Below are 18,578 nucleotides of genomic sequence, written 5' to 3'. Positions count from 1 at the left end.
GCACCTGCTGATGTTTATTCCCTTTGACGGATGGCGTTGCATCTTGGCTTGCCTTCAACACCTACATGGATCATTTCATCCAGCAGTGTCATGGGTCACATTATATCGCTACACAGTTGACATCACAAAGTAATTGTGTGTTCACAGCACAACTGTATATCTTCCTCAAGACTAGGAACCAATAATCCAGGCAGGCGGCCCAAAGTTAGTTTCAATGCCCAACCACGGAATTAAAGATCAATCACGGCAAGGAGAGGGAATTCCTACCCTTTGGCGCATCTCCTATTAAGCAGAGAAAGGTGGATTAAGTTGTAGACATCCCAGGTCTTCACGGTCCAGAAGCAAACATGAGAAACTATACTGATAGAAGGTTCTTCAGGTCTTAGAACAACAAACAAGAGTTAAGGAACAGGACTTTGTGAAAGTTCTTGACTGAGGGACATTAAAAAAGTAAATGAAGGAAACTGTAGGACCAGATACAGACGATATAGTTCAAACTGGTCCAAGTGGCCATAATTATCCCTGACGAGACTATTAGATCCAGAAATGTTGGGTACAACATGGGACATCTCTTTCCAAACAAGGATCCAGTCAAAGATATCACACAGAACTCTTTAAGTTTTTGTCAACTGGTTAAGGATTACAGCTGAGGATGAACATGTGAACTTTGGACCAGCATGTAAAAAAAAAACGTTGAGTTAGGGACACCCAAAACATCAAAAAGTGATGCGGAGGGGGCCCAAACCATACATCCATAAATGACAAGTTGGGAGGGAGAATGCGTAGCATTAGAACCAGGGTTGGCCACCCCGCTCTAGACTTACTGGTGTCAAACTCCAGGCCTTGAGGGCCGGTGTCCTACATGTTTTCCAACTAACCTGCCATTGTAGCTTTTCAATGACAAAACATACCTGATACACATAATCGGTAGCAAGTGGCCTGGTTTCTGAAAAACCTGCAGGATACCATCCCTGGAAGCCTGGAGTTTGACACCCCTACTTCTAGATCAGTAGATCTACATCCTGGTTTTCCAGAAATCATACCTTATCACTGATTACCTGGATCACGTGTGTTTAGCCAATGAGGAGCTTAAATTGCCGATTTGTTCAAAAACATGTAGGAAACCGACCCTCAAGGCCTACCTTCTGACACCCATGGTAGATCGACAAGCAAGAGTTGGGGAAAGGTTTCCTGCTAAGGAACATTGGGAAGGAAAATGTAAAACACAGCAAGACCAGAAAAAGAGGATACTGGCTCTTCTGGCAATAGTTATTCCAGAAAAGAAAAATTGGTCCAGAAATGTAGGGTACAACATCAATTGTCTCTTTCCAAAAAAGGATCTAGTTACAGATTTTACTCGTGAAGTCTCAGTCGTCTGGTTGAGGATCACATATAAAAGTGAACATGTGAACTTTGGATGCAACTAGGAAAGACTGAAACCAGGAGTAGAGGTAAGAGAAAAGCAAAGAGACCCATAAGAGCCTAGAACCATATCTCCTTAAAAATAAAGTTGAGTGGAGCATATCATAGACCAAGCGGACCGCTGAAAATATTTCTGATGTTTTTCTGTAACACTGATTTCACATTGATTGGTTCTTATGGATTAATATCCCTCAAACATCCCTTTATTTTGGATAAAATAAATTACTCTAGTATGCATTCTTCACAAGATAGGGGGATTACTAGCAGGCTTTTTCTGAGCTAATTTATTCTAATGATTTAACTAAAAAAAGAAAATACATTCATACATGAAACTACACTTATAATAAAATCAATTTAATATGTTGGACAGACCATTCGAGTCAACCTAAAGTTAGTCTCTATGCTACAGTATTTTGATTGGTTAGGACTATTCACTCCTATGACTAGAAGAATGAATGCAAAGAAGAGAACTTTTATGAAATTTAAAAAATACATTTGTCTTTAAATTTAAAATCCTTTGCTTCTGAGAGAAAAAAATAGAACTGTTATTTAGGGTTTAAATTTAATTCAAAATTCAAAGAAATGTCTTAAGGCCTTGTATTTGTTTCAAGCCATTCCTCTGACAACAAGACAGTTCATGGCTTTCTGTGGTGTAGTTTGGAAGTCCTCTACATGAACCAGTGCCAGTGGAAACCTGGGACAGCAGTAAAACAAAAACTGAGCATTACTTGTTGGCAAGCAACAAAAAAAGGAACTTGTCCAAGGCAGAAATGCCCCAGACGCTTAGTTTCCTGCCTCCTCAGGCACATTATTGCAATTGTTTTCTCCAACTGTGTCCCCCCACACACTGAAATGTACAAGTGGATTCTGAACCAGACGCTGAAATTACACAGTGGAGTGTCCAAAACAAATCTGTAACACCAGGAATAAATCGAGGCCGAGATACATTAAGGACACCGAGGTCACTTGGCTCAATCTCCCCCTTTCGTACCGATAAGGCGGCTTGGGCCCCTCGCAGATATTTATACGTAAAGTAATCTAGTAATCTGGTTTGGTCTGGGTCAGAGATGCAATCTGTGAATTTAATTTTGTTTATCAGAAAAAAACAGGGCGAAACCCACACTTGAACTGTATCATACAAACAGGGCGCTGCAGCCAAACCCACATGCAGAACCCTGAGCATCCAACACACATGGGCTCCCCAAAAATACAGCTCCACATACGCTGAAATACCTCAAGCACGGCCGTGTTTCGGACCATCGGTTGCAGTTTGCAAGCCAGTGCCATGTTCCGAATCTGTCCGGGACTTGAGCCGAGATGGATCTGTAAATAGCGACCGACTGCGGTTGGAGTGAGACTCAGAAACACTCTAATTAAGTTCTGTCGCATAATGAGGCTCACTGCTGTTCCATGTCGGTCGATTAGTAGCTTGTGGCCGTCCCAGGCTGTAGTTTGAGGCTTGTGGGGGTGGGAGATCACATCTGGGTCAAAGACTACACTAACACAACACCAGCGGTATAAGTGGCAATCTAATTAAAATCCAATTACATCTTTAAGTGTATTTTATGGAAACTTGTAACACTTCCAGTCTGAGCTCGCAGGGTTTGTTGGATTAATTATACCTCACAAAAGGTCAAGTTTGGGAGGAATTTAAGGAGAGTGGCAAACAGAAAGAGCATAAAAATAAAGAGCTTGACCGCATAGAATAACCAACAAGCATTTTTACAGAAGGAAATACAAGAAAAATCATGTTTACACAAATAGATTTTGTGATTTTTTACATAGAAGTCTTTCTAGCTTTTGGACAACTTTGAGTCATATTTGCTTTATAAATGAAGATGTTTCACAAATAATACTTGAAAAGCATGTTCTCGACATGATGGATTTATATAAAATCTACACAGACAAGGGTTTGCATGTCAAGCCTGTAGTGCACATGCAGTCAAATGTCTGGAATATTTGTGGCGGAAGGACTTTTTGGACGTTGTGCCAGACACTGTGTGGGTGTTTGTGGGAGCTTTCCTAAAAAGTACCACCGGAAAGGATATTTGACTCCTCAGCCAATCAGGAGGTCATCGTATTGTGTGGGTCTGGTTTGATGGTGGACAACCGTATATATTGACCTTCAGTTTGGGGTAAAGATTCAGATTAGACGGCAAAAGCAAAGCAAAGCAATCTCGTCAACAGAGATTAACCAACAGCGACGCATCATGAAGACCCTGGCTCTCCTCGCCCTCTGTGCCCTTCTGTCAGTGTGCCGGTCCATGTCGGGTAAGACCAAACTTCTCTCAGCCTTAATGGGGATTGGGGAGTTTTACTGGGAATTCACTAATGTGTGCTCATTTCTATGCTCATCAGTTTTGGAACCCGAGGTTATTGTAGATCCCGAGGTTGTTGTGGATCCCGCTGCAGACACGGCTGCTGAGGCAACACCTGCTGCTCCTGATACATCCTCCTCACAGTCCAATTCAGCCTCATCCTCCGAGTCCGACTCGGCTTCCGACTCCGCCGCCTCTGATTCCAACTCAAGCTCAGACTCATCAGCTTCCGAATCCACAGAGTCCTCAGCTGCATCCTCTGAGTCTTCCTCAGCTTCATCCTCCGAGTCTTCCTCAGCTTCATCCTCCGAGTCTTCCTCAGCTGCATCCTCCGAGTCCTCCTCAGCGGAATCGTCGGAGTCCTCTGAGTCCGACTCCTCAGCAGCGTCTCAGTCCTCAGAATCTGACTCAGCTGCCTCTGCCTCATCTTCATCATCTTCCTCGTCAGAGTCCGCCAGTGCTGAAGGTATTTTACTGATTTATTTTTGCATTTGTCTCTTTATTTTGCCTCAAATTAAGAAACTTTTTACGAAATTCCTCAGCCGCATCAGATTCCCAAGTGGTTATGAAGAGAGACCTGGCTGCTGTTCTCCTGAGGAGAAGAAGAGCCGCTTCAGGAGGAACCCTAACCCCTCTGCAGATGGAAAGGTACAGTCAGCGTACATGACCACAAACTAAGACTCATTGCACTGTTTTTAGGAGCTAATCTTAACAACTAACTACATCTCCTTCTCCGATTTTCCAGCCTAAGTGAAGTGTGTGAACTGAATGTCGCCTGCGATGAAATGGCTGAAACTGAAGGCATCGTGGCGGCATACACCGCCTACTACGGACAAGTCCCTTTCTAAGATAGACTTCATTTGTATTCACTTGCAGACATGTTTTTCCCTCCTCCCATTTGACAATAAAAGCAACGTAACTTTAACCGTAATTCTAGATGAAGAAAGACTGGGATTGGATTCATCTTTGATGATGGCTGGAGAACTTTTTTGGCTGCAGATTATTGCACACATGTGGCCATGTAAAGGCTTTTGAAGAAAGGTACACAACCCTGTGAAAAATAGAACCCATTTTTAGTGTAAATATGTTTTTCCCATATTACTATGTTAAGAATGGTGCTAAAGTAGTAAATGTATTGAATGTTAATGTACTGATATTGCTTTATTTTTACCTAAAAGCTAGTTCTGGTGGTAGTATTCTTAAATTGTTATCGATAGTGTACAGTTTGTTGAAACTCACATTAGCTCATGTATCGGTAATTTCTGTAACCACAAACTGCCTCTGGGTTTGGTAATAATAAATTATTTTGTTTTGTCAAAATTGTTGTTTGTGTTTATTCAAATCTGGGGTTTTATTCAACTCTTTGGGTCTCAGAAGTCTTTCTGATGTCAACAAATCAAGAAACAGACTCAGGTGTAAAACTTATTTTACAAATGTGTCAGCTTTTCAAAACTTTTTAAACTTAAAAGAAAATGTATTAAAAATGAGAATATAATTAGTCCAAGTAATTAGAAGAAATTTTGAACTTTATAATTTCTGATGCATGTCTTAAGTAACATTTAAAAATAATAGAAAAATCGTTTTAAGGTAATACTTTTCCCCTGTTTTTCTTGATATTATACATACTAAACATACACCATTGATCATTGTTATCCAAAATATAATTATAAACCAGAAGATTTTTTTAATAGAAATAATGAATATGTATTAAACTTGTTAAAAACTGTTTGAAAACAGCAAACATATTATAGAGCGCAATAAAGGAATAGGGAAAACATAAACTGTAATTTTTAAGTCAAGATGTAAAAATTGGGCTGAAATGTAAAAACTTCTCATTTTAAAACATATTTTCCTTCTTTCCTTCTGTAATTTGTTCTAACAAAATGACCAGCGAGTCCAAAGGAATAACAGACACTCCTGTTTTAGAATCACACAGTTTTATTTTGACCAAATTATTAACATAATAAGCTGTGAGTCCATAAATCAAACCTTACGCATTTAAGCTAGCTGAGCAAGCTAGCAGAAAAAAATGAGCTTTCAAACCACCCAATTCACCATAAATTACAGACAAAAGCCTTTTTTCTTCAACATACTTGTGTGTCTAAATTAAGCTCAGAAAATAAAGACAAAAAATCAAATATACTCCTGTTTCTCTGTGTTGAAGGTTTAACACCACAAGTAGCTTTAGGATAGCAAGAAAGCTTAGCTGCTACATATTCATAAATTAAAATAGTTATAAGCCCAATTCTGAAATGCTGAGATAAAAAAAAAAGTACACAGCTGTGTTTCAACACATTTTCATCATCAAATCATTGTGTTCTGCTGTGCTTGGACTTGTTTGACCACTCTCCCCTGCATGTACTGTCTTTTTCTTGTCAAGTGCTGACAAAAGAGGATGGAAAGAGACAAAAAATGCTTGCAGTAAAAGATAACAGCTGAACTGCTGACCCTGCACCTTATTTTTTCTATAAAACCTGCACTGAGACTGATTTCAGAGCATGTCGCCGGCAGCTCCCGGTTCTTCTTAGGCAAGAACAAAGCTCACAAACGTAGGAAACTACCAATAATTATATATATATATTTTTGAAAGAAATTAGAACCAGGAACTCAAAGACCACAAACAGAGCTCAGACAAGTTGACTACATCAACTGAATACCTATAAACCACCATGAGGACTCTGTTCATATATGCTCTTCTGTCAGTGTGCTGGTTTATGGCTGGTAAGTACAAACCATTATTTTTCGCCATCAGATGAGAAATGAAGCGAAAGTTTTTGTTGTTTGGGACAATATTTTGGCTAAATGTTTTTGTGTCTTAGTTGTGAACTCAGATGCCGTTGTTGACCCTGGTGCTCCAGCTGCAGATACATCCAGCTGTGAATCCGACTCTTCTGAGGACACCCAAAACCCACCAGTTCCTGATTCAAGTTGTGAATCCTCACAAGAATCTTCAGAGTCCTCATCATCTGAATCTTCAGAGTCCTCCTCCTCAGAATCCTCAGAATCCCTACCGGTGGACATGATTCCATCCTTCGATATTGCTTTACCTGATGGGTTAAGAGCCTTTGGATCACACGACTCGTCAAAACCCTCTAAATTGTCCAAATCTCCTGAACCGGTCGCTCCAGCGTCCAAGTCTCACGTTAAAGGTATTTAGCTATTTAATTCTAGTTTTCCATTTTGTTTTGGACATAATTAAAATAATAATAATAATAATGTGTCTGATGTCTGTTACATCCTGTAGTGGTTACAAAAAGAGACCTTGCTTCCTTTCTGGGGAAACAAAGACATGCTTCAAAGAAACCCTCTCCTCCAAAGCAGAAAAAAAGGTAAAATCTTTATTTAAGAAAATGAAAACAAATCTAAATTTTTAATCAGGGACTTACAATGTCTGTTTTTTGTTATAATCATGTAGTATCACTCTTTACCTTTCAGCAAAAAAATGAGACCTGCCAACCAAATGGTGCCCAAGATGGAGTGACTGAATCTGGAGCCATAATCTCAACACATATTTAATCAAGATTGATCTTTGTTCCTGATTAAGTTTAGACTTACCACCTTTGAACAGTCATAAATCAGAGTTATGATTTAGCATCTTCAGATGTTTTATTTTTTACACACCATGAATTATCAAGCAGCTAAAAAAATCATCAGATAATATCTTAATTATTCAAGTTGTTTAATACCAAAAGTATGTAAATTTGTGTTTAAATTCCCTGATTAATAAAGATTTATTTTTAAATCCAAGAATGTCTCATGGTGCCATAATTAACTTGAATTTAGATGGATTAGTTTGACAGATATTTTTTTCTTAAAAACTAAATCTTTACAGTTAATTTATTTATCCAAAAGACAAAAAAGTGTATGTTTTTTTCTATTTATTAGTTTATTTCACAGGGACAGAGCACATCAATAACATCGCTGCAATGTGCCAGAATTAGCCAAAATTATAGTCCGGGGATAGGTGTTAAAAGTTGTCAACCTAAAAGTCCAGAACATGTTTACGGTTTGTTTCAGAAAAGAACATTGCAACAGTTTTGTTCACATATAGACTCAAATGTAACTGTTCCAACCATTCTGCAAAACGCCTTATTGTTTTAGCATTTATGTGCATAAATGACAGTGTCATCAGCATACATCTGAATGAAGACGTTGGAACAAACAGAGGGGAGGTCATTAATATAGAGAGAGAAAAATAGAGGGCCTAGAATGGAACCATGCGGAACACCTGTATAGATGGGGATAGGAGGGGAATGATAATGATTTATTCTAACTGTCTGATATCTAGTAAGTAAAGAGGATTCTATCAATTTTATAGTTTTTAAGGAGAAATTGAATTTTGTTATTTTGGTCAGTAGTTTTTTTATGATTAAAAAAAAAACTTTGAATGTAGTTACCATTCGTGTAACACCTGCTACATTTGTTTACTATTGTATTTTAAGAATTTATGTTTTCGGTTATCAATTGTGTTACAAAATATACAATCACTTTCTGTCCTCATATTTTTGTGCTGTTTTAGCAATTGCCTCTAGGGGGCGACAGTCTCCTTTTTTGCTTGATTCACATAGTCATCAGAATTATTTTCTTTTTTTTCTTCTTTTTAATCAGAATGTTAATGTTGTCTCAGTTTGCTCTATATTCTATATTTGACTTTATGCACTTATATTTTTTTTTAAGAATTTACATTTATAGATGAGTGCTTCTCAAGAAGAATTGATTTAATCAGACAGAATTTTTAAGCTTTTTTAGTGCCACTACATGACTTCAGTTCAGCTGCCAGTTGTGTTTCATAAGTTTATCATCATCTGCAAAGAGACATTGCTCCTTATGCTTCCAAAGATAACTCAGTCTGCTTCTACTATCCATCCTGTATCTCTAACCTGTCTACAGTGATTCCTGTGCTTCTGTTTGCTCAAAGGTCTCACTATGGTTTCCTGCTTTCCTGCACATGGTATATATGAGGCTCTCCGCCACCCCTCCGCCAGTGATTTGTAATACATAGCCTCTCCTGGTCAAGCACTGACCCATGGCTACTCGCACCATCACAGTTTTTGCAAAAGGGGCTCTAGTGACTGCAAGTCGGGGCGCAGTATAACAACTCCTCGCCAGTGTATGAAATGACCTGGCAAACCTAAATCCAGCTGGCGTCTGTTCCAGGATCTGGCGGTCATCTGGTCGGCTTGGCCCCTCCGATAATTGACGGCAAGTCATGCTGTTTCATCTTTACAGCAGCCACAAGTCCCTTAAAGGGCGGTCAAGCTCCCTAAGTCAGGTACCTGTTCGGCCAACTTGCTGCACCTGCACTCTCCAGTTGGCATGTCTTGGTTTCCGAGCCTGCAATGGTCGGTGTAGGAGGGGAGAGTGGGACTGGTAATCTCAAGACTCTCTCACTATAATCCACTCATCGTGATGGTTGATCGCAATGTGTCAAGTCCTGTGATGGCCAGTTATCAAATTATCAATGAGCCACATCTGGGTAATAAGTTAGATAAGCACCCACTCACCTGCACTCTGGATGATGAGGAGAACTTGGGTTGTTCATTTGTATTGACAGTTATTATTTGTTTTATTGACCCCACTGGTTTCTTTGCATTCACTTTTCTCTGCCCATATTTCTCAATTTACACAATTATTATTTTCTCCCTTTGATTTATTTCTGTAAATAGAACATGTAAAACAGGAAAATCACATCTACATAAAGTCACTCTTTTTTTTTACCAGAGTACTTCATAGAAACAAATGTTTCCATTACACAGCCTGTACACTTGCTAAAATGCTTTGCATTTTGCAAATTATTTTTCAATGATATTATGTATTTGATAACCATTCAGTCTGAGGAAAAATAAAATAATATGGTGTAACATTTGTTTTAACACAGTTGGACTTTTAATCAGACACTGGGTGTAAATATTGGAGCAGTAATTGTCAAAATTGTTGTTTGTGTTTATTCAAAACTAGACTTTTATTCAACTCTTTGGGTCTCAGAAGTCTCTCTGATGTAAACAAATGCATATTAAATCAAGAAATAGACTCAGCTGTAAACCTTATTATACAAATGTGTCCGCTTTTAAAACTTTTTTAAACTTAAAAATAAGGTTTTTAATATGAGAAAAAATTATGAATAATAGTTTTTAGGTATTACTTTCCCCCTTTTCCTTGACATTATACACACTAAACATAAACCATCGCTCATTGTTATCCAAAATAAAATAATAAACCAGAAGCTTTTTCAATAGAAACAATGAACATGTTGAATAGGTTTTTTTTAATTGCTTTGGAAGGTTTTTCTGCATTTATTTACACACATACATTTGTTAAAAACTGTTTGGGATGTAAAAATAAACTAACATATAAAGCGCAATACAGGAATAGTGAAAAAATAAACTGTAATTTTTAAGTCAAGATGTAAAAATTGGGCTGAAATATATGAGCTAAATGTAAAAACGGACCATTTTCAAACATATTTTCCTTCTTTCCTTCTGTAATTTGTTCTAACAAAATGACCAGCGAGTCCAAAGGAATAACAGACACTCCTGTTTTAGAATCACAATTTTATTTTGACCAAATTATTAACATAATAAGCTGTGAGTCCATAAATCAAACCTAGCAAAGACTTGTGCATTTAAGCTAGCTGAAAAAATGAGCGTTCAAACCACCCAATTCACCATAAATTACAGACAAAAGCCTTTTTTGTGCATTTATTTCCCGCCACACACTTGTGTGTCTAAATTAAGTTCAGAAAATGAAGACAAAAAATTTCCTGCTTCTCTGTGTTGATGGTTTAACTTAGCTTAAGAAAAGCAAGAAAGTTTAAGAAGTAGCTGCTCTGTTGACTTCAATTATGAACTGAAATTATGTCAAAGCATTTTTTTGGACAAATTAAACTGAAAAAGATTTTTATGACATCTAAAAAATCCAAAAAGAACTAAAAAAGGTGTCCCAATACTGTATTTTTTGTAGGTGAATATTCTTTTCACTTCTATTGACAGAAAAACTAGTTTAAGTCCTGATAGACTTCTTTTTAATTTATACCTGATACATATATTTTCACAAAAGAGGAAAACTTTTAAAAAATGTATCTCAGTGTCACATCTGGAATTTTTATGTATTCATAAATTAAAATCGTAATGAGCCCAATTCTGAAATGCTGAGATAAACAAAGGTCCACAGCTGTGTTTTAACACGTTTTCATCATCAGATCCTTGTGTTCTGCTGTGCTTTGACTTATGAAACCACTCTCCCCTGAATGAACTGTCTTTTTATCATCAAGTGCTGACAAAAGAGGATGAAAAGAAACAAACAAACAAAAAAGTTAAAGATAAGAGGTGTGAATTACTGACCCTGCACCTTAATTTTTCTATAAAACCTGCACTGAGACCGCTTTCAGAGCATGTCTCCAGCAGCTCCTGGTCCTTCTTAGGCAAGAACAAAGCTCACAAACACAGGAAACTGTCAAAAATTATATATTTTATTTTGGAGAGAAATTAGAACCAGGAACTCAAAGACAGCAAACTGAGGTTGGAGACTACAGCAACCATCATGAAGGCTCTGTTCTTATATGCTCTTCTGTCAGTGTGCTGGGTAATGGCCGGTAAGAACAAACTATCTTTTTCTCCATCAGATGAGAAATAAAGTGAATCTTGTTGTTTGGGACAAGGCTAACTGTTTTTTTGTGTTAGTTGTGAACTCAAGTGCCATCGTCGACCCTCCTGCTCCAGATGCTCCAGATGCTTCTGATACATCTAGCTGTGAATCTGATTCATCTTCAGCTGAGGACACCCAAAACCCACCAGTTCCTGATTCAAGTTGTGAATCCTCAGATGAATCCATACCTCCCCCTTTAAGTGAATCCTCAGAATCTTCCTTACATTCCTCCTCATCAGAATCTTCAGAGTCCTCCTCATCTGAACCTTCAGAGTCCTCCTCATCTGAACCTTCAGAGTCCTCCCCCTCAGAATCTTCAGAGTCCTCCTCATCTGAATCTTCAGAGTCCTCCTCCTCAGAATCCTCAGAATCCCTACCGGTGGACATGATTCCATCCCTCGATATCGCTTTACCTGATGGGTTAAGAGCCTTTGGATCACACGACTCGCCAAAACCCTCTAAATTGTCCAAATCTCCTGAACCGGTCGCTCCAGCGTCCAAGTCTCGCGTTAAAGGTATTTAGATATTTAATAATAGTTTTCCATTTTGTTTTGGACATAGTTAAAATATTAATAATAATGTGTCTGATGTCTGTTACATTCTGTAGTGGTTGCAAAAAGAGACATTGCTTCCATTCTGGGGAAACAAAGACATGCTTCAGAGAAACCCTCTCCTCCACAGCAGAAAAAAAGGTAAAATCTTTATTAAAAAAATGAAAACAAATCAAAATCTTTATCAGAATCTTAATCTTAATCAGGAACTTACAATGTCTGTTTTTTGTTATAATCATGTAGTCTCACCACATTCTTATCTCTATCTTTCAGCAAAAAAATGAGACCTGCCAACTAAATTCTGCCCAAGATGGAGTGACTGAAACTGGAGCCATAATCTCCACACTTATTTAATCAAGATTGATCTTTGTTCCTGATTAAGTTTAAACTTACCAGTTTTTAACAATCTTAGTTTTTATTTTACTCTTCTTTGTTCCTTATCAGAGCTTTGATGCAGTATCCTCTGATGTTTTATTTTTTTCCACAACATGAATTATCAAACAACTAAAAAAAAAATCACAATATTATCTTGATTTTTTAAGTTGTTTAATACTAAAAGTGTATCTGTAATTTTTTGTTTACATTCTTTGATTAATAAAGATTTATTTTTAAATCTAGCAATGTCTCATGTCTTGAATTTAGATGGATTAGTTTGATAGATATTTTTCCCTAAAAACTAAATCTTTACGATAAATATATTTGGTCAAAAGAAAAAAAAGTTTATGATTCCTGTTATTTATTGTGTTTAAAATATACAGACTTTTTTGACCTCATATTTCTGTGCTGTTTCAGCAATTGCCTCTAGGGGGCAACATTCTCATTTTTTGCTTGATTCAAATAGTCATCAGACTTATATTCTTTTTTCTTCTTTTTAATCAGAATTTTAATGTTGTGTCAGTTTGTTATATATTCTATATTTGACTTTTTGCACTTGGATTTTTTTAAAGAATTGACATTTATAGATGAGCGCTTCTCAAGAAGAATTGATTTAATCAGACAGACTTTTTAAACCTCTCCAGTGCCAGTACATGACTTCAGTTCTGTCTGCTGCCAATTGTGTTTCATAAGTTTATCATCATCTACAAAGAGACATTGCTCCTTATGCTTCCAAAGATAACTCAGTGTGCTTCTACTATCTATCCTGTATCTCTAACCTGTCACTTCCTATCCACAGTGATTCCTGTGCTTCTGTTTGCTTCAAAGTCTCAATGGTTTCCTGCTTCTTAGTGCATCAGTATGTGGCTCAAACTTTAGTACAAAAATAAATAAATAAAAAATAAAATAAAATATTTATCAACATTAAGAAAAAAAAGAAGTTTGTATATTTTTTGCAAGAACGAATGATTACATTGTCAAACTTTAACACTAAGGAAGTTTGTCTCCTCAGACAGGAAGGATGTCCATACTCATCAAAAAAAAAAAACTCTTCTGATCATGCTTTGTAAAACATTTCTTTAAGAACTTTGGGGTATTATTGCTCAATATGAAGAATTTTTGTTTTTAATTTCAGAACAAAAGACTGTACAGCAGCCGCAGAGACAGCTTATGAAGCAGATGAGGAGTGCCACTCTGTGCCTTAGAATCAAATTCCTCCTTTAAAAAATAGACACTTGCTGTGGATGATATTTATCGTCCACTTCAGAGTCAGCTGATGCCATTACTGCAGAGATAGACTTCAGCAGAGCAGCACCTGTTTGGGTGTAAAACGTTATACAAGTATCTTGAGGAAGAGTCATGTGACTGAAAAAAAATCTGCAAATATATGAAACCACGAATAAAGAAATGCGAATAAGTGGGGGGACACTATACGATAAATGCATTCAGATTATCGGAACTGTTTGTACAGGAATAATGCTGTAAACTCAACTGTAGGATTCCAATATAGGTCATTAGCACATGTTTTTGTTCCTTTGTCGCTTTGCATGTTTCACCTCATTCACCTTATTATCAAATTATTAATGAGCCACACCTGGGTAATAAGTTAGATAAGCACCCACTCACCTGCACTCTGGATGATGAGGAGAACTTGGGTTGTTCATTTCTGTTGACAGCTAATGTTTGTTTTATTGACACTTTTCTCTGTCCATATTTCTCAATTCATACAATTATTATTTTCTACCTCTGATTTTATTTCTGTAAATAGAAATAAAGATGCAAAAGAGGAAAGTCACATAAACATATACTCACTTGTTGTTGTTTTTTTTTTTTTGATTAGCGTACTTTAAAGAAACAAATATTTCCATTTTGCAACCTGAATAAATGCTAAAATTGTTGAGTTTTTTTTTGTCTCAAATTGCTTTTATTTGATGACCATCCAGTCTGAGGAAAAAATAAATAATATGGTGTAACATTTGGACTTTCAACCAGACACTGGGTGTAAATGTTGGAGCAGTAATTGTGGGAATTAACTTGAGCCAGATTTAGATTGTGTTCAAAGCCATAATCTAATGCACCTTTATATGGGTTGATACGTTCGAGTGCTGCAGGTATCTGGGCCCGAGTCATGTGACGTATACTGTCAGGGCCTGCAAAGCCTTCAGTGAATGCCTAAAGTTATCTGAAAAGAAGTATTTAAATTAGAGAAATGTTTAAATTAGAGAAATGTTTAAATTAGAGAAATGTTTTCTACACACTTCCTGAACAGCTTTTTCCCTGCTGCTGTCAGGATGATAGCACAGGACATAATAGAGGGAAGACTCATAATCCCTCTTGCCAGATTATTTACTTATTTATTTAGTAATATAAATCTATTTATCCATGCATAGATAATTTACGAAGACATTATGCAAGAGATAAAGGACAATGTGCAATAATGGAAAAGTATTGGGACAATCTTAAACACAATCTTGTTGAATTAACAGATCAGAATTTGAGTTAGAGTCTCTGTAGCTTCATGAGGACGGAAGATGACATAATTGTATCTTGGATAGTCGATGCTTGTTCTACCAAAAGCTAACTTCTACTGTTTTTCAGGGCGTAGGCAGTAGCTGCACTTGATTTTTGTTTGAATTACTCGCTGTTTTGCAGTTAGAAGAAGGTGGAGAAGTTGATTTAGTTGCGGATTAATTGCATAAGCCATTCTTAAATTGGAATTTTCTTGAAAAATTGGACATTGTCAAAAAAAAAGGTCGACCGGCCCCGAAACTAGTGAGCCTGTCTCAGCAGTGAAACGGATTTGTCCGCAACTTTCAACATTTCCAGAAGTTCTATCTGGCAAAGTTAACAGGGTTTTATAGGGGCCAGTATGAGAACTTCTATGAACACATCACGACTGCTCCGAATGTAAAACAGAACTGTCTTACAATGCAGGATTTTACAAGGAAATCTTCATTTTAATTTTACAATGAATTCCTTCATTAATGGAGTTCATCTTTAAATAAGTTGGATTTGCATTAAAAAAATGCTTATTTTCAGATTTAATGAGTTGTCAATTATGCTTTGATGTTTGTTGCAGCTGCAGTGGGAGGAGACTTGCAGAGTTGCAAGTTGCAACACAGACTAGCAAGAGTTTGTTTTTGCAATGTGTGCAATTATAGTGCATTTAGTCTATTTAAATTATCCATTTACGATGTAATTGCTCCATAAAATAATATTCATATATAACAGGATGGTGTTAGAAACATAAAATAGTTAATATTAACGAGGATGGTTTTGGTGGAGGAAAACTGAAGGTTCAGTTCTGAAATCCACGGGCCGCCACTGGAACTTACCATTATCACGCATGTGGTAGGTGTATTTAGAAGTATTTATAAGGATAATGTAAGTTACAAGCAGTTATGATGTATGGGTGATGCTGCCATAGCATGCCCTTGTGCCGCACTTTTGTCTTTCGTAAAGCGCGCGCTAACGCACTGCTTGCAGGTTCAACCATACTTACCATTTATGTCCCGTTGAAATGTTTATGACTTATTGATCCCTATGTGGCTGTAGTAAAAATGTGCATGAATATTTTTTCACTCTACAATGGCTTAAAATGTTAAATGTTACCTATTTGACTGTTTTTCAACCACAGATAGCTCAAATCCACCGTAAGGGCAGTTGTGACGAAGCCATAAACTCATGGGGAAAATAAAATATTTATGGTTTGCGATTATTTATGACTAACTATTTCGGTAGCCTGAATGCCTTTCGTATGCTAACTGATTTCATAAGCTTTACAATAGCTGAGTACTGTTATAAAGGGTGCAAAAGTAATTAATTAAAGATAAAATTTACAATAAGTAATCGTTTAATTTTCTATTAAGATTACTAAAACTTTTTCCTCAAATTCAAACTTTGCTCTCACATTGTTACTAAACCGCACCAGGGTTCACTTGCAAGTAAACCAAAACTCGCCTTTTTAAGGTGGACTGTTTTTTTTTTTTTGTTTACATTTATTTATTAGTATAATTATGTTTTTAAATGGTTATATTTTAAAAGCAATTTGATTAGAATAAGACCAAAAAAAATCTGTTAACATGTAAAAACACTTAAGTTGTACGCGCCTCACTTGACTTGAGAAAGGTGTCTCTGCAGTCACGACCTGATAACGTGACGCCGAGTGTTCGACACACATCTTCCAGGAAGCACATTTGCAAGCAAGCAGCCGAACAATTCTAATCTCAATCCCAGCGGTTGCAAAAACTGTGAAACATTAATTTTATAACAGTAAAGTTCTTGATAAAGTTTATCATTTGTTGAGATAGAGCATACGCTTGTTTTGCTGACCTCTTCACGAGTGTCCTCCTTGTTCGAGTCAGAAACACTGCGCTGATAAGGCTGATAAGTGGTGATCTCACGTGTGTCAGGCATCACATTCCTGGAATTCATACATCTTTCAGATTACAAAATAAATTAGTATTTCAAGCTGTGTGTTTGGGTTTAAGTTGCCCATTTACAGAGTTTTTAAAAAAATAAAAATGTGATATGAGTGTTATTTAATATCATCCTACTGTCACATTTTGTTTCCCGCTCTGTGCGACCTCAAAGGTCAAATTGCTTTCAGAAAAAAGGACTTGTGGCTGTCCGTCAATGCAGCTTCCACCCTCAGTGACAACACAGATAAAACAGTAGCCCAAGTCTGGACCATAACTCCTACCAGAGTCAGCTTCCACAGATTCAATAAACGGTACCAGAGTAACAAATATTCTAGATTGGAGTGCTGATTGCCGACCGGTCGGGCCGGCCGATTCTTTGAGCCCCGTGCCAGAAAGGGGGCCCCTGAAGGAGACTCACTACAGCAGCAATGTGGAGCCTTTGCATTGACAGTGTAAGGAAACTACGTCCTTGAAAACAACATATTTCTTGAATTTGGATAAAAATTAATACAGAAAAAAAAAACAAATTTCAAAGACGATTGGGAAACCTCTTACAATAGATAAAAAGATGATTGGAGTGGAATTTTATCTTTTTTTTTTTTTACTTTTTGAATTTGTGCAACCAAAAGTTATTTCCATCACTGAAAAAAATGCAACTCAAAGTTTGATTATTCTATATGAAACCATGTTAAATTTCTCTCTCTGTAAAAAAAAAAAAAAACTGTAAACACTGTAAATGTTAAAGCATACAAATGCAACAAAAACTTTTTTTAAATGTCATGTTAAAACAACCAAAACTTTATAAAATAATATAACTATCATATAATTTATCTTTTTATAAAATAAATGTAAGTGCAATTTTGTAATAACATTTTTAAATTTAATTTAGTTTTATTTATTATATTAAATAATAGGGGTTTTGTTGCCCAAAGCCCCCAGAGATCATAGCAGCGCCCCTGGCAGTAAATTCCCACCTGTATGGTTTTAAGGCTTCCAGGTGAGGAACAAATCCTGTATTTTTGCATCATTAACAGATAAACTATCAGTATTTTTGTAGGTTTTTTAAAGCAAATAAAATTACCACAAACCTCCAAAAAACCTTATTGGTCCTTGTGCAAAAAATAAAAACTGTTATTTTATCGTTAAAAACTAACCCCTTAAAGCTGAGTCATGCTAAGAACGTTTGGCTCTATATTTGCCTGATCTTTGTCTTTCTCCTCTGTAATCATTGCAAGGTTGTCATAGGCTGCTGCTTGTATTTCCTTGCTTTTTTCCTCAGAGTTTTGCTCTTCATCGTCTTGTTTTTCTGTTACAATTTGGCAACATTTGCAGCAGCAGCAGCATTTGGCAGCAATCACAGTGACCACTTTGTCCCAAGGATCCAGGGAGTGAGCCCAGAGGGGCAGAAAGTCCCACGACCGAAGCACAGCGGGTAGACAGTTGGGTTTCTTATTCTGCAGCACGTTGATCACCACGATGACGATGAGCAGCACCAGCAGAGGAACGCCGACACCCACCAGGACCTTCCAGCCGGCAAGTGACAGACTGAAGACCAACAGCGGTAGAACAAAGAAGCAGCAGACTATGTAGACCGCCGCGAACCAGCGGTAGGAAGCAGTCACGTTTCCCAGACTTTTAGCCAGCCGGATGGGCAGCCGCGTGAAGGGGATCGGGTACCATAGGAGGATGCCAGAGATGTTGAACAAGAAGTGCACCAAGGCAATCTGAAGAGATAAAAAAGACCCTTTTAGCAGCCATATGAGGATTTTTTTTAAAAAAGCTTGTCATTCAAATCTCAATTTCACATTTAAAAAACGTTGAATTAGAACATGTGTTTAAATGGTTAG

The 18,578-nt window shown here is 37.1% G+C and overlaps 4 protein-coding genes and 1 long non-coding RNA gene across 5 annotated transcripts in view; 4 read left to right on the top strand and 1 right to left on the bottom strand.

The window, feature by feature from the left end:
• Nucleotides 1-3,515: 3,515 nt before the first annotated feature.
• Nucleotides 3,516-5,060, top strand: bglapl (bone gamma-carboxyglutamate (gla) protein, like). Its single transcript, XM_024290367.2, has 4 exons — nucleotides 3,516-3,693; nucleotides 3,781-4,206; nucleotides 4,283-4,388; nucleotides 4,486-5,060. Exons 1-4 carry the CDS (start codon nucleotides 3,633-3,635, stop codon nucleotides 4,586-4,588), a joined length of 696 nt encoding a protein of 231 aa, XP_024146135.1. The 5' UTR covers nucleotides 3,516-3,632; the 3' UTR covers nucleotides 4,589-5,060.
• A 1,167-nt stretch (nucleotides 5,061-6,227) lies between these two features.
• LOC112157561 (osteocalcin 2) lies at nucleotides 6,228-7,356 on the top strand. The gene is made up of 4 exons (XM_024290368.2): nucleotides 6,228-6,461; nucleotides 6,560-6,889; nucleotides 6,985-7,069; nucleotides 7,176-7,356. Exons 1-4 carry the CDS (start codon nucleotides 6,410-6,412, stop codon nucleotides 7,219-7,221), a joined length of 513 nt encoding a protein of 170 aa, XP_024146136.1. The 5' UTR covers nucleotides 6,228-6,409; the 3' UTR covers nucleotides 7,222-7,356.
• Nucleotides 7,357-11,117: 3,761 nt separating this feature from the next.
• On the top strand, nucleotides 11,118-12,451 carry LOC112157562 (osteocalcin 2). Its single transcript, XM_024290369.2, has 4 exons — nucleotides 11,118-11,331; nucleotides 11,420-11,899; nucleotides 11,992-12,076; nucleotides 12,209-12,451. The coding sequence occupies exons 1-4, from the start codon at nucleotides 11,280-11,282 to the stop codon at nucleotides 12,231-12,233; spliced, it is 642 nt and encodes a 213-aa protein (XP_024146137.1). The 5' UTR covers nucleotides 11,118-11,279; the 3' UTR covers nucleotides 12,234-12,451.
• Nucleotides 12,452-16,850: 4,399 nt separating this feature from the next.
• slc34a2a (solute carrier family 34 member 2a) overlaps nucleotides 16,851-18,578 on the bottom strand; it is a 14,871-nt gene continuing 13,143 nt past the window's right edge. Inside the window, exon 13 of the mRNA XM_036213223.1 lies at nucleotides 16,851-18,455. Within this exon, the coding sequence (XP_036069116.1) occupies nucleotides 17,889-18,455 (567 nt within the window). The 3' untranslated portion in view covers nucleotides 16,851-17,888. The remainder of the gene's footprint in view (nucleotides 18,456-18,578) is intronic.
• The window catches only part of LOC118599050, a 4,536-nt gene continuing 4,162 nt past the window's right edge, over nucleotides 18,205-18,578 (top strand). The window contains exon 1 of the long non-coding RNA XR_004948326.1: nucleotides 18,205-18,338. This is a non-coding gene — a long non-coding RNA (uncharacterized LOC118599050). The remainder of the gene's footprint in view (nucleotides 18,339-18,578) is intronic.

Source organism: Oryzias melastigma, linkage group LG1, assembly GCF_002922805.2.
Source record: "Oryzias melastigma strain HK-1 linkage group LG1, ASM292280v2, whole genome shotgun sequence".
In the NCBI taxonomy this organism is placed as follows: Eukaryota; Metazoa; Chordata; class Actinopteri; order Beloniformes; family Adrianichthyidae; genus Oryzias; species Oryzias melastigma.
The sequence above is the reverse complement of the archived record's forward strand: the minus strand, read 5'-3'. Positions and strand labels throughout refer to the sequence as shown.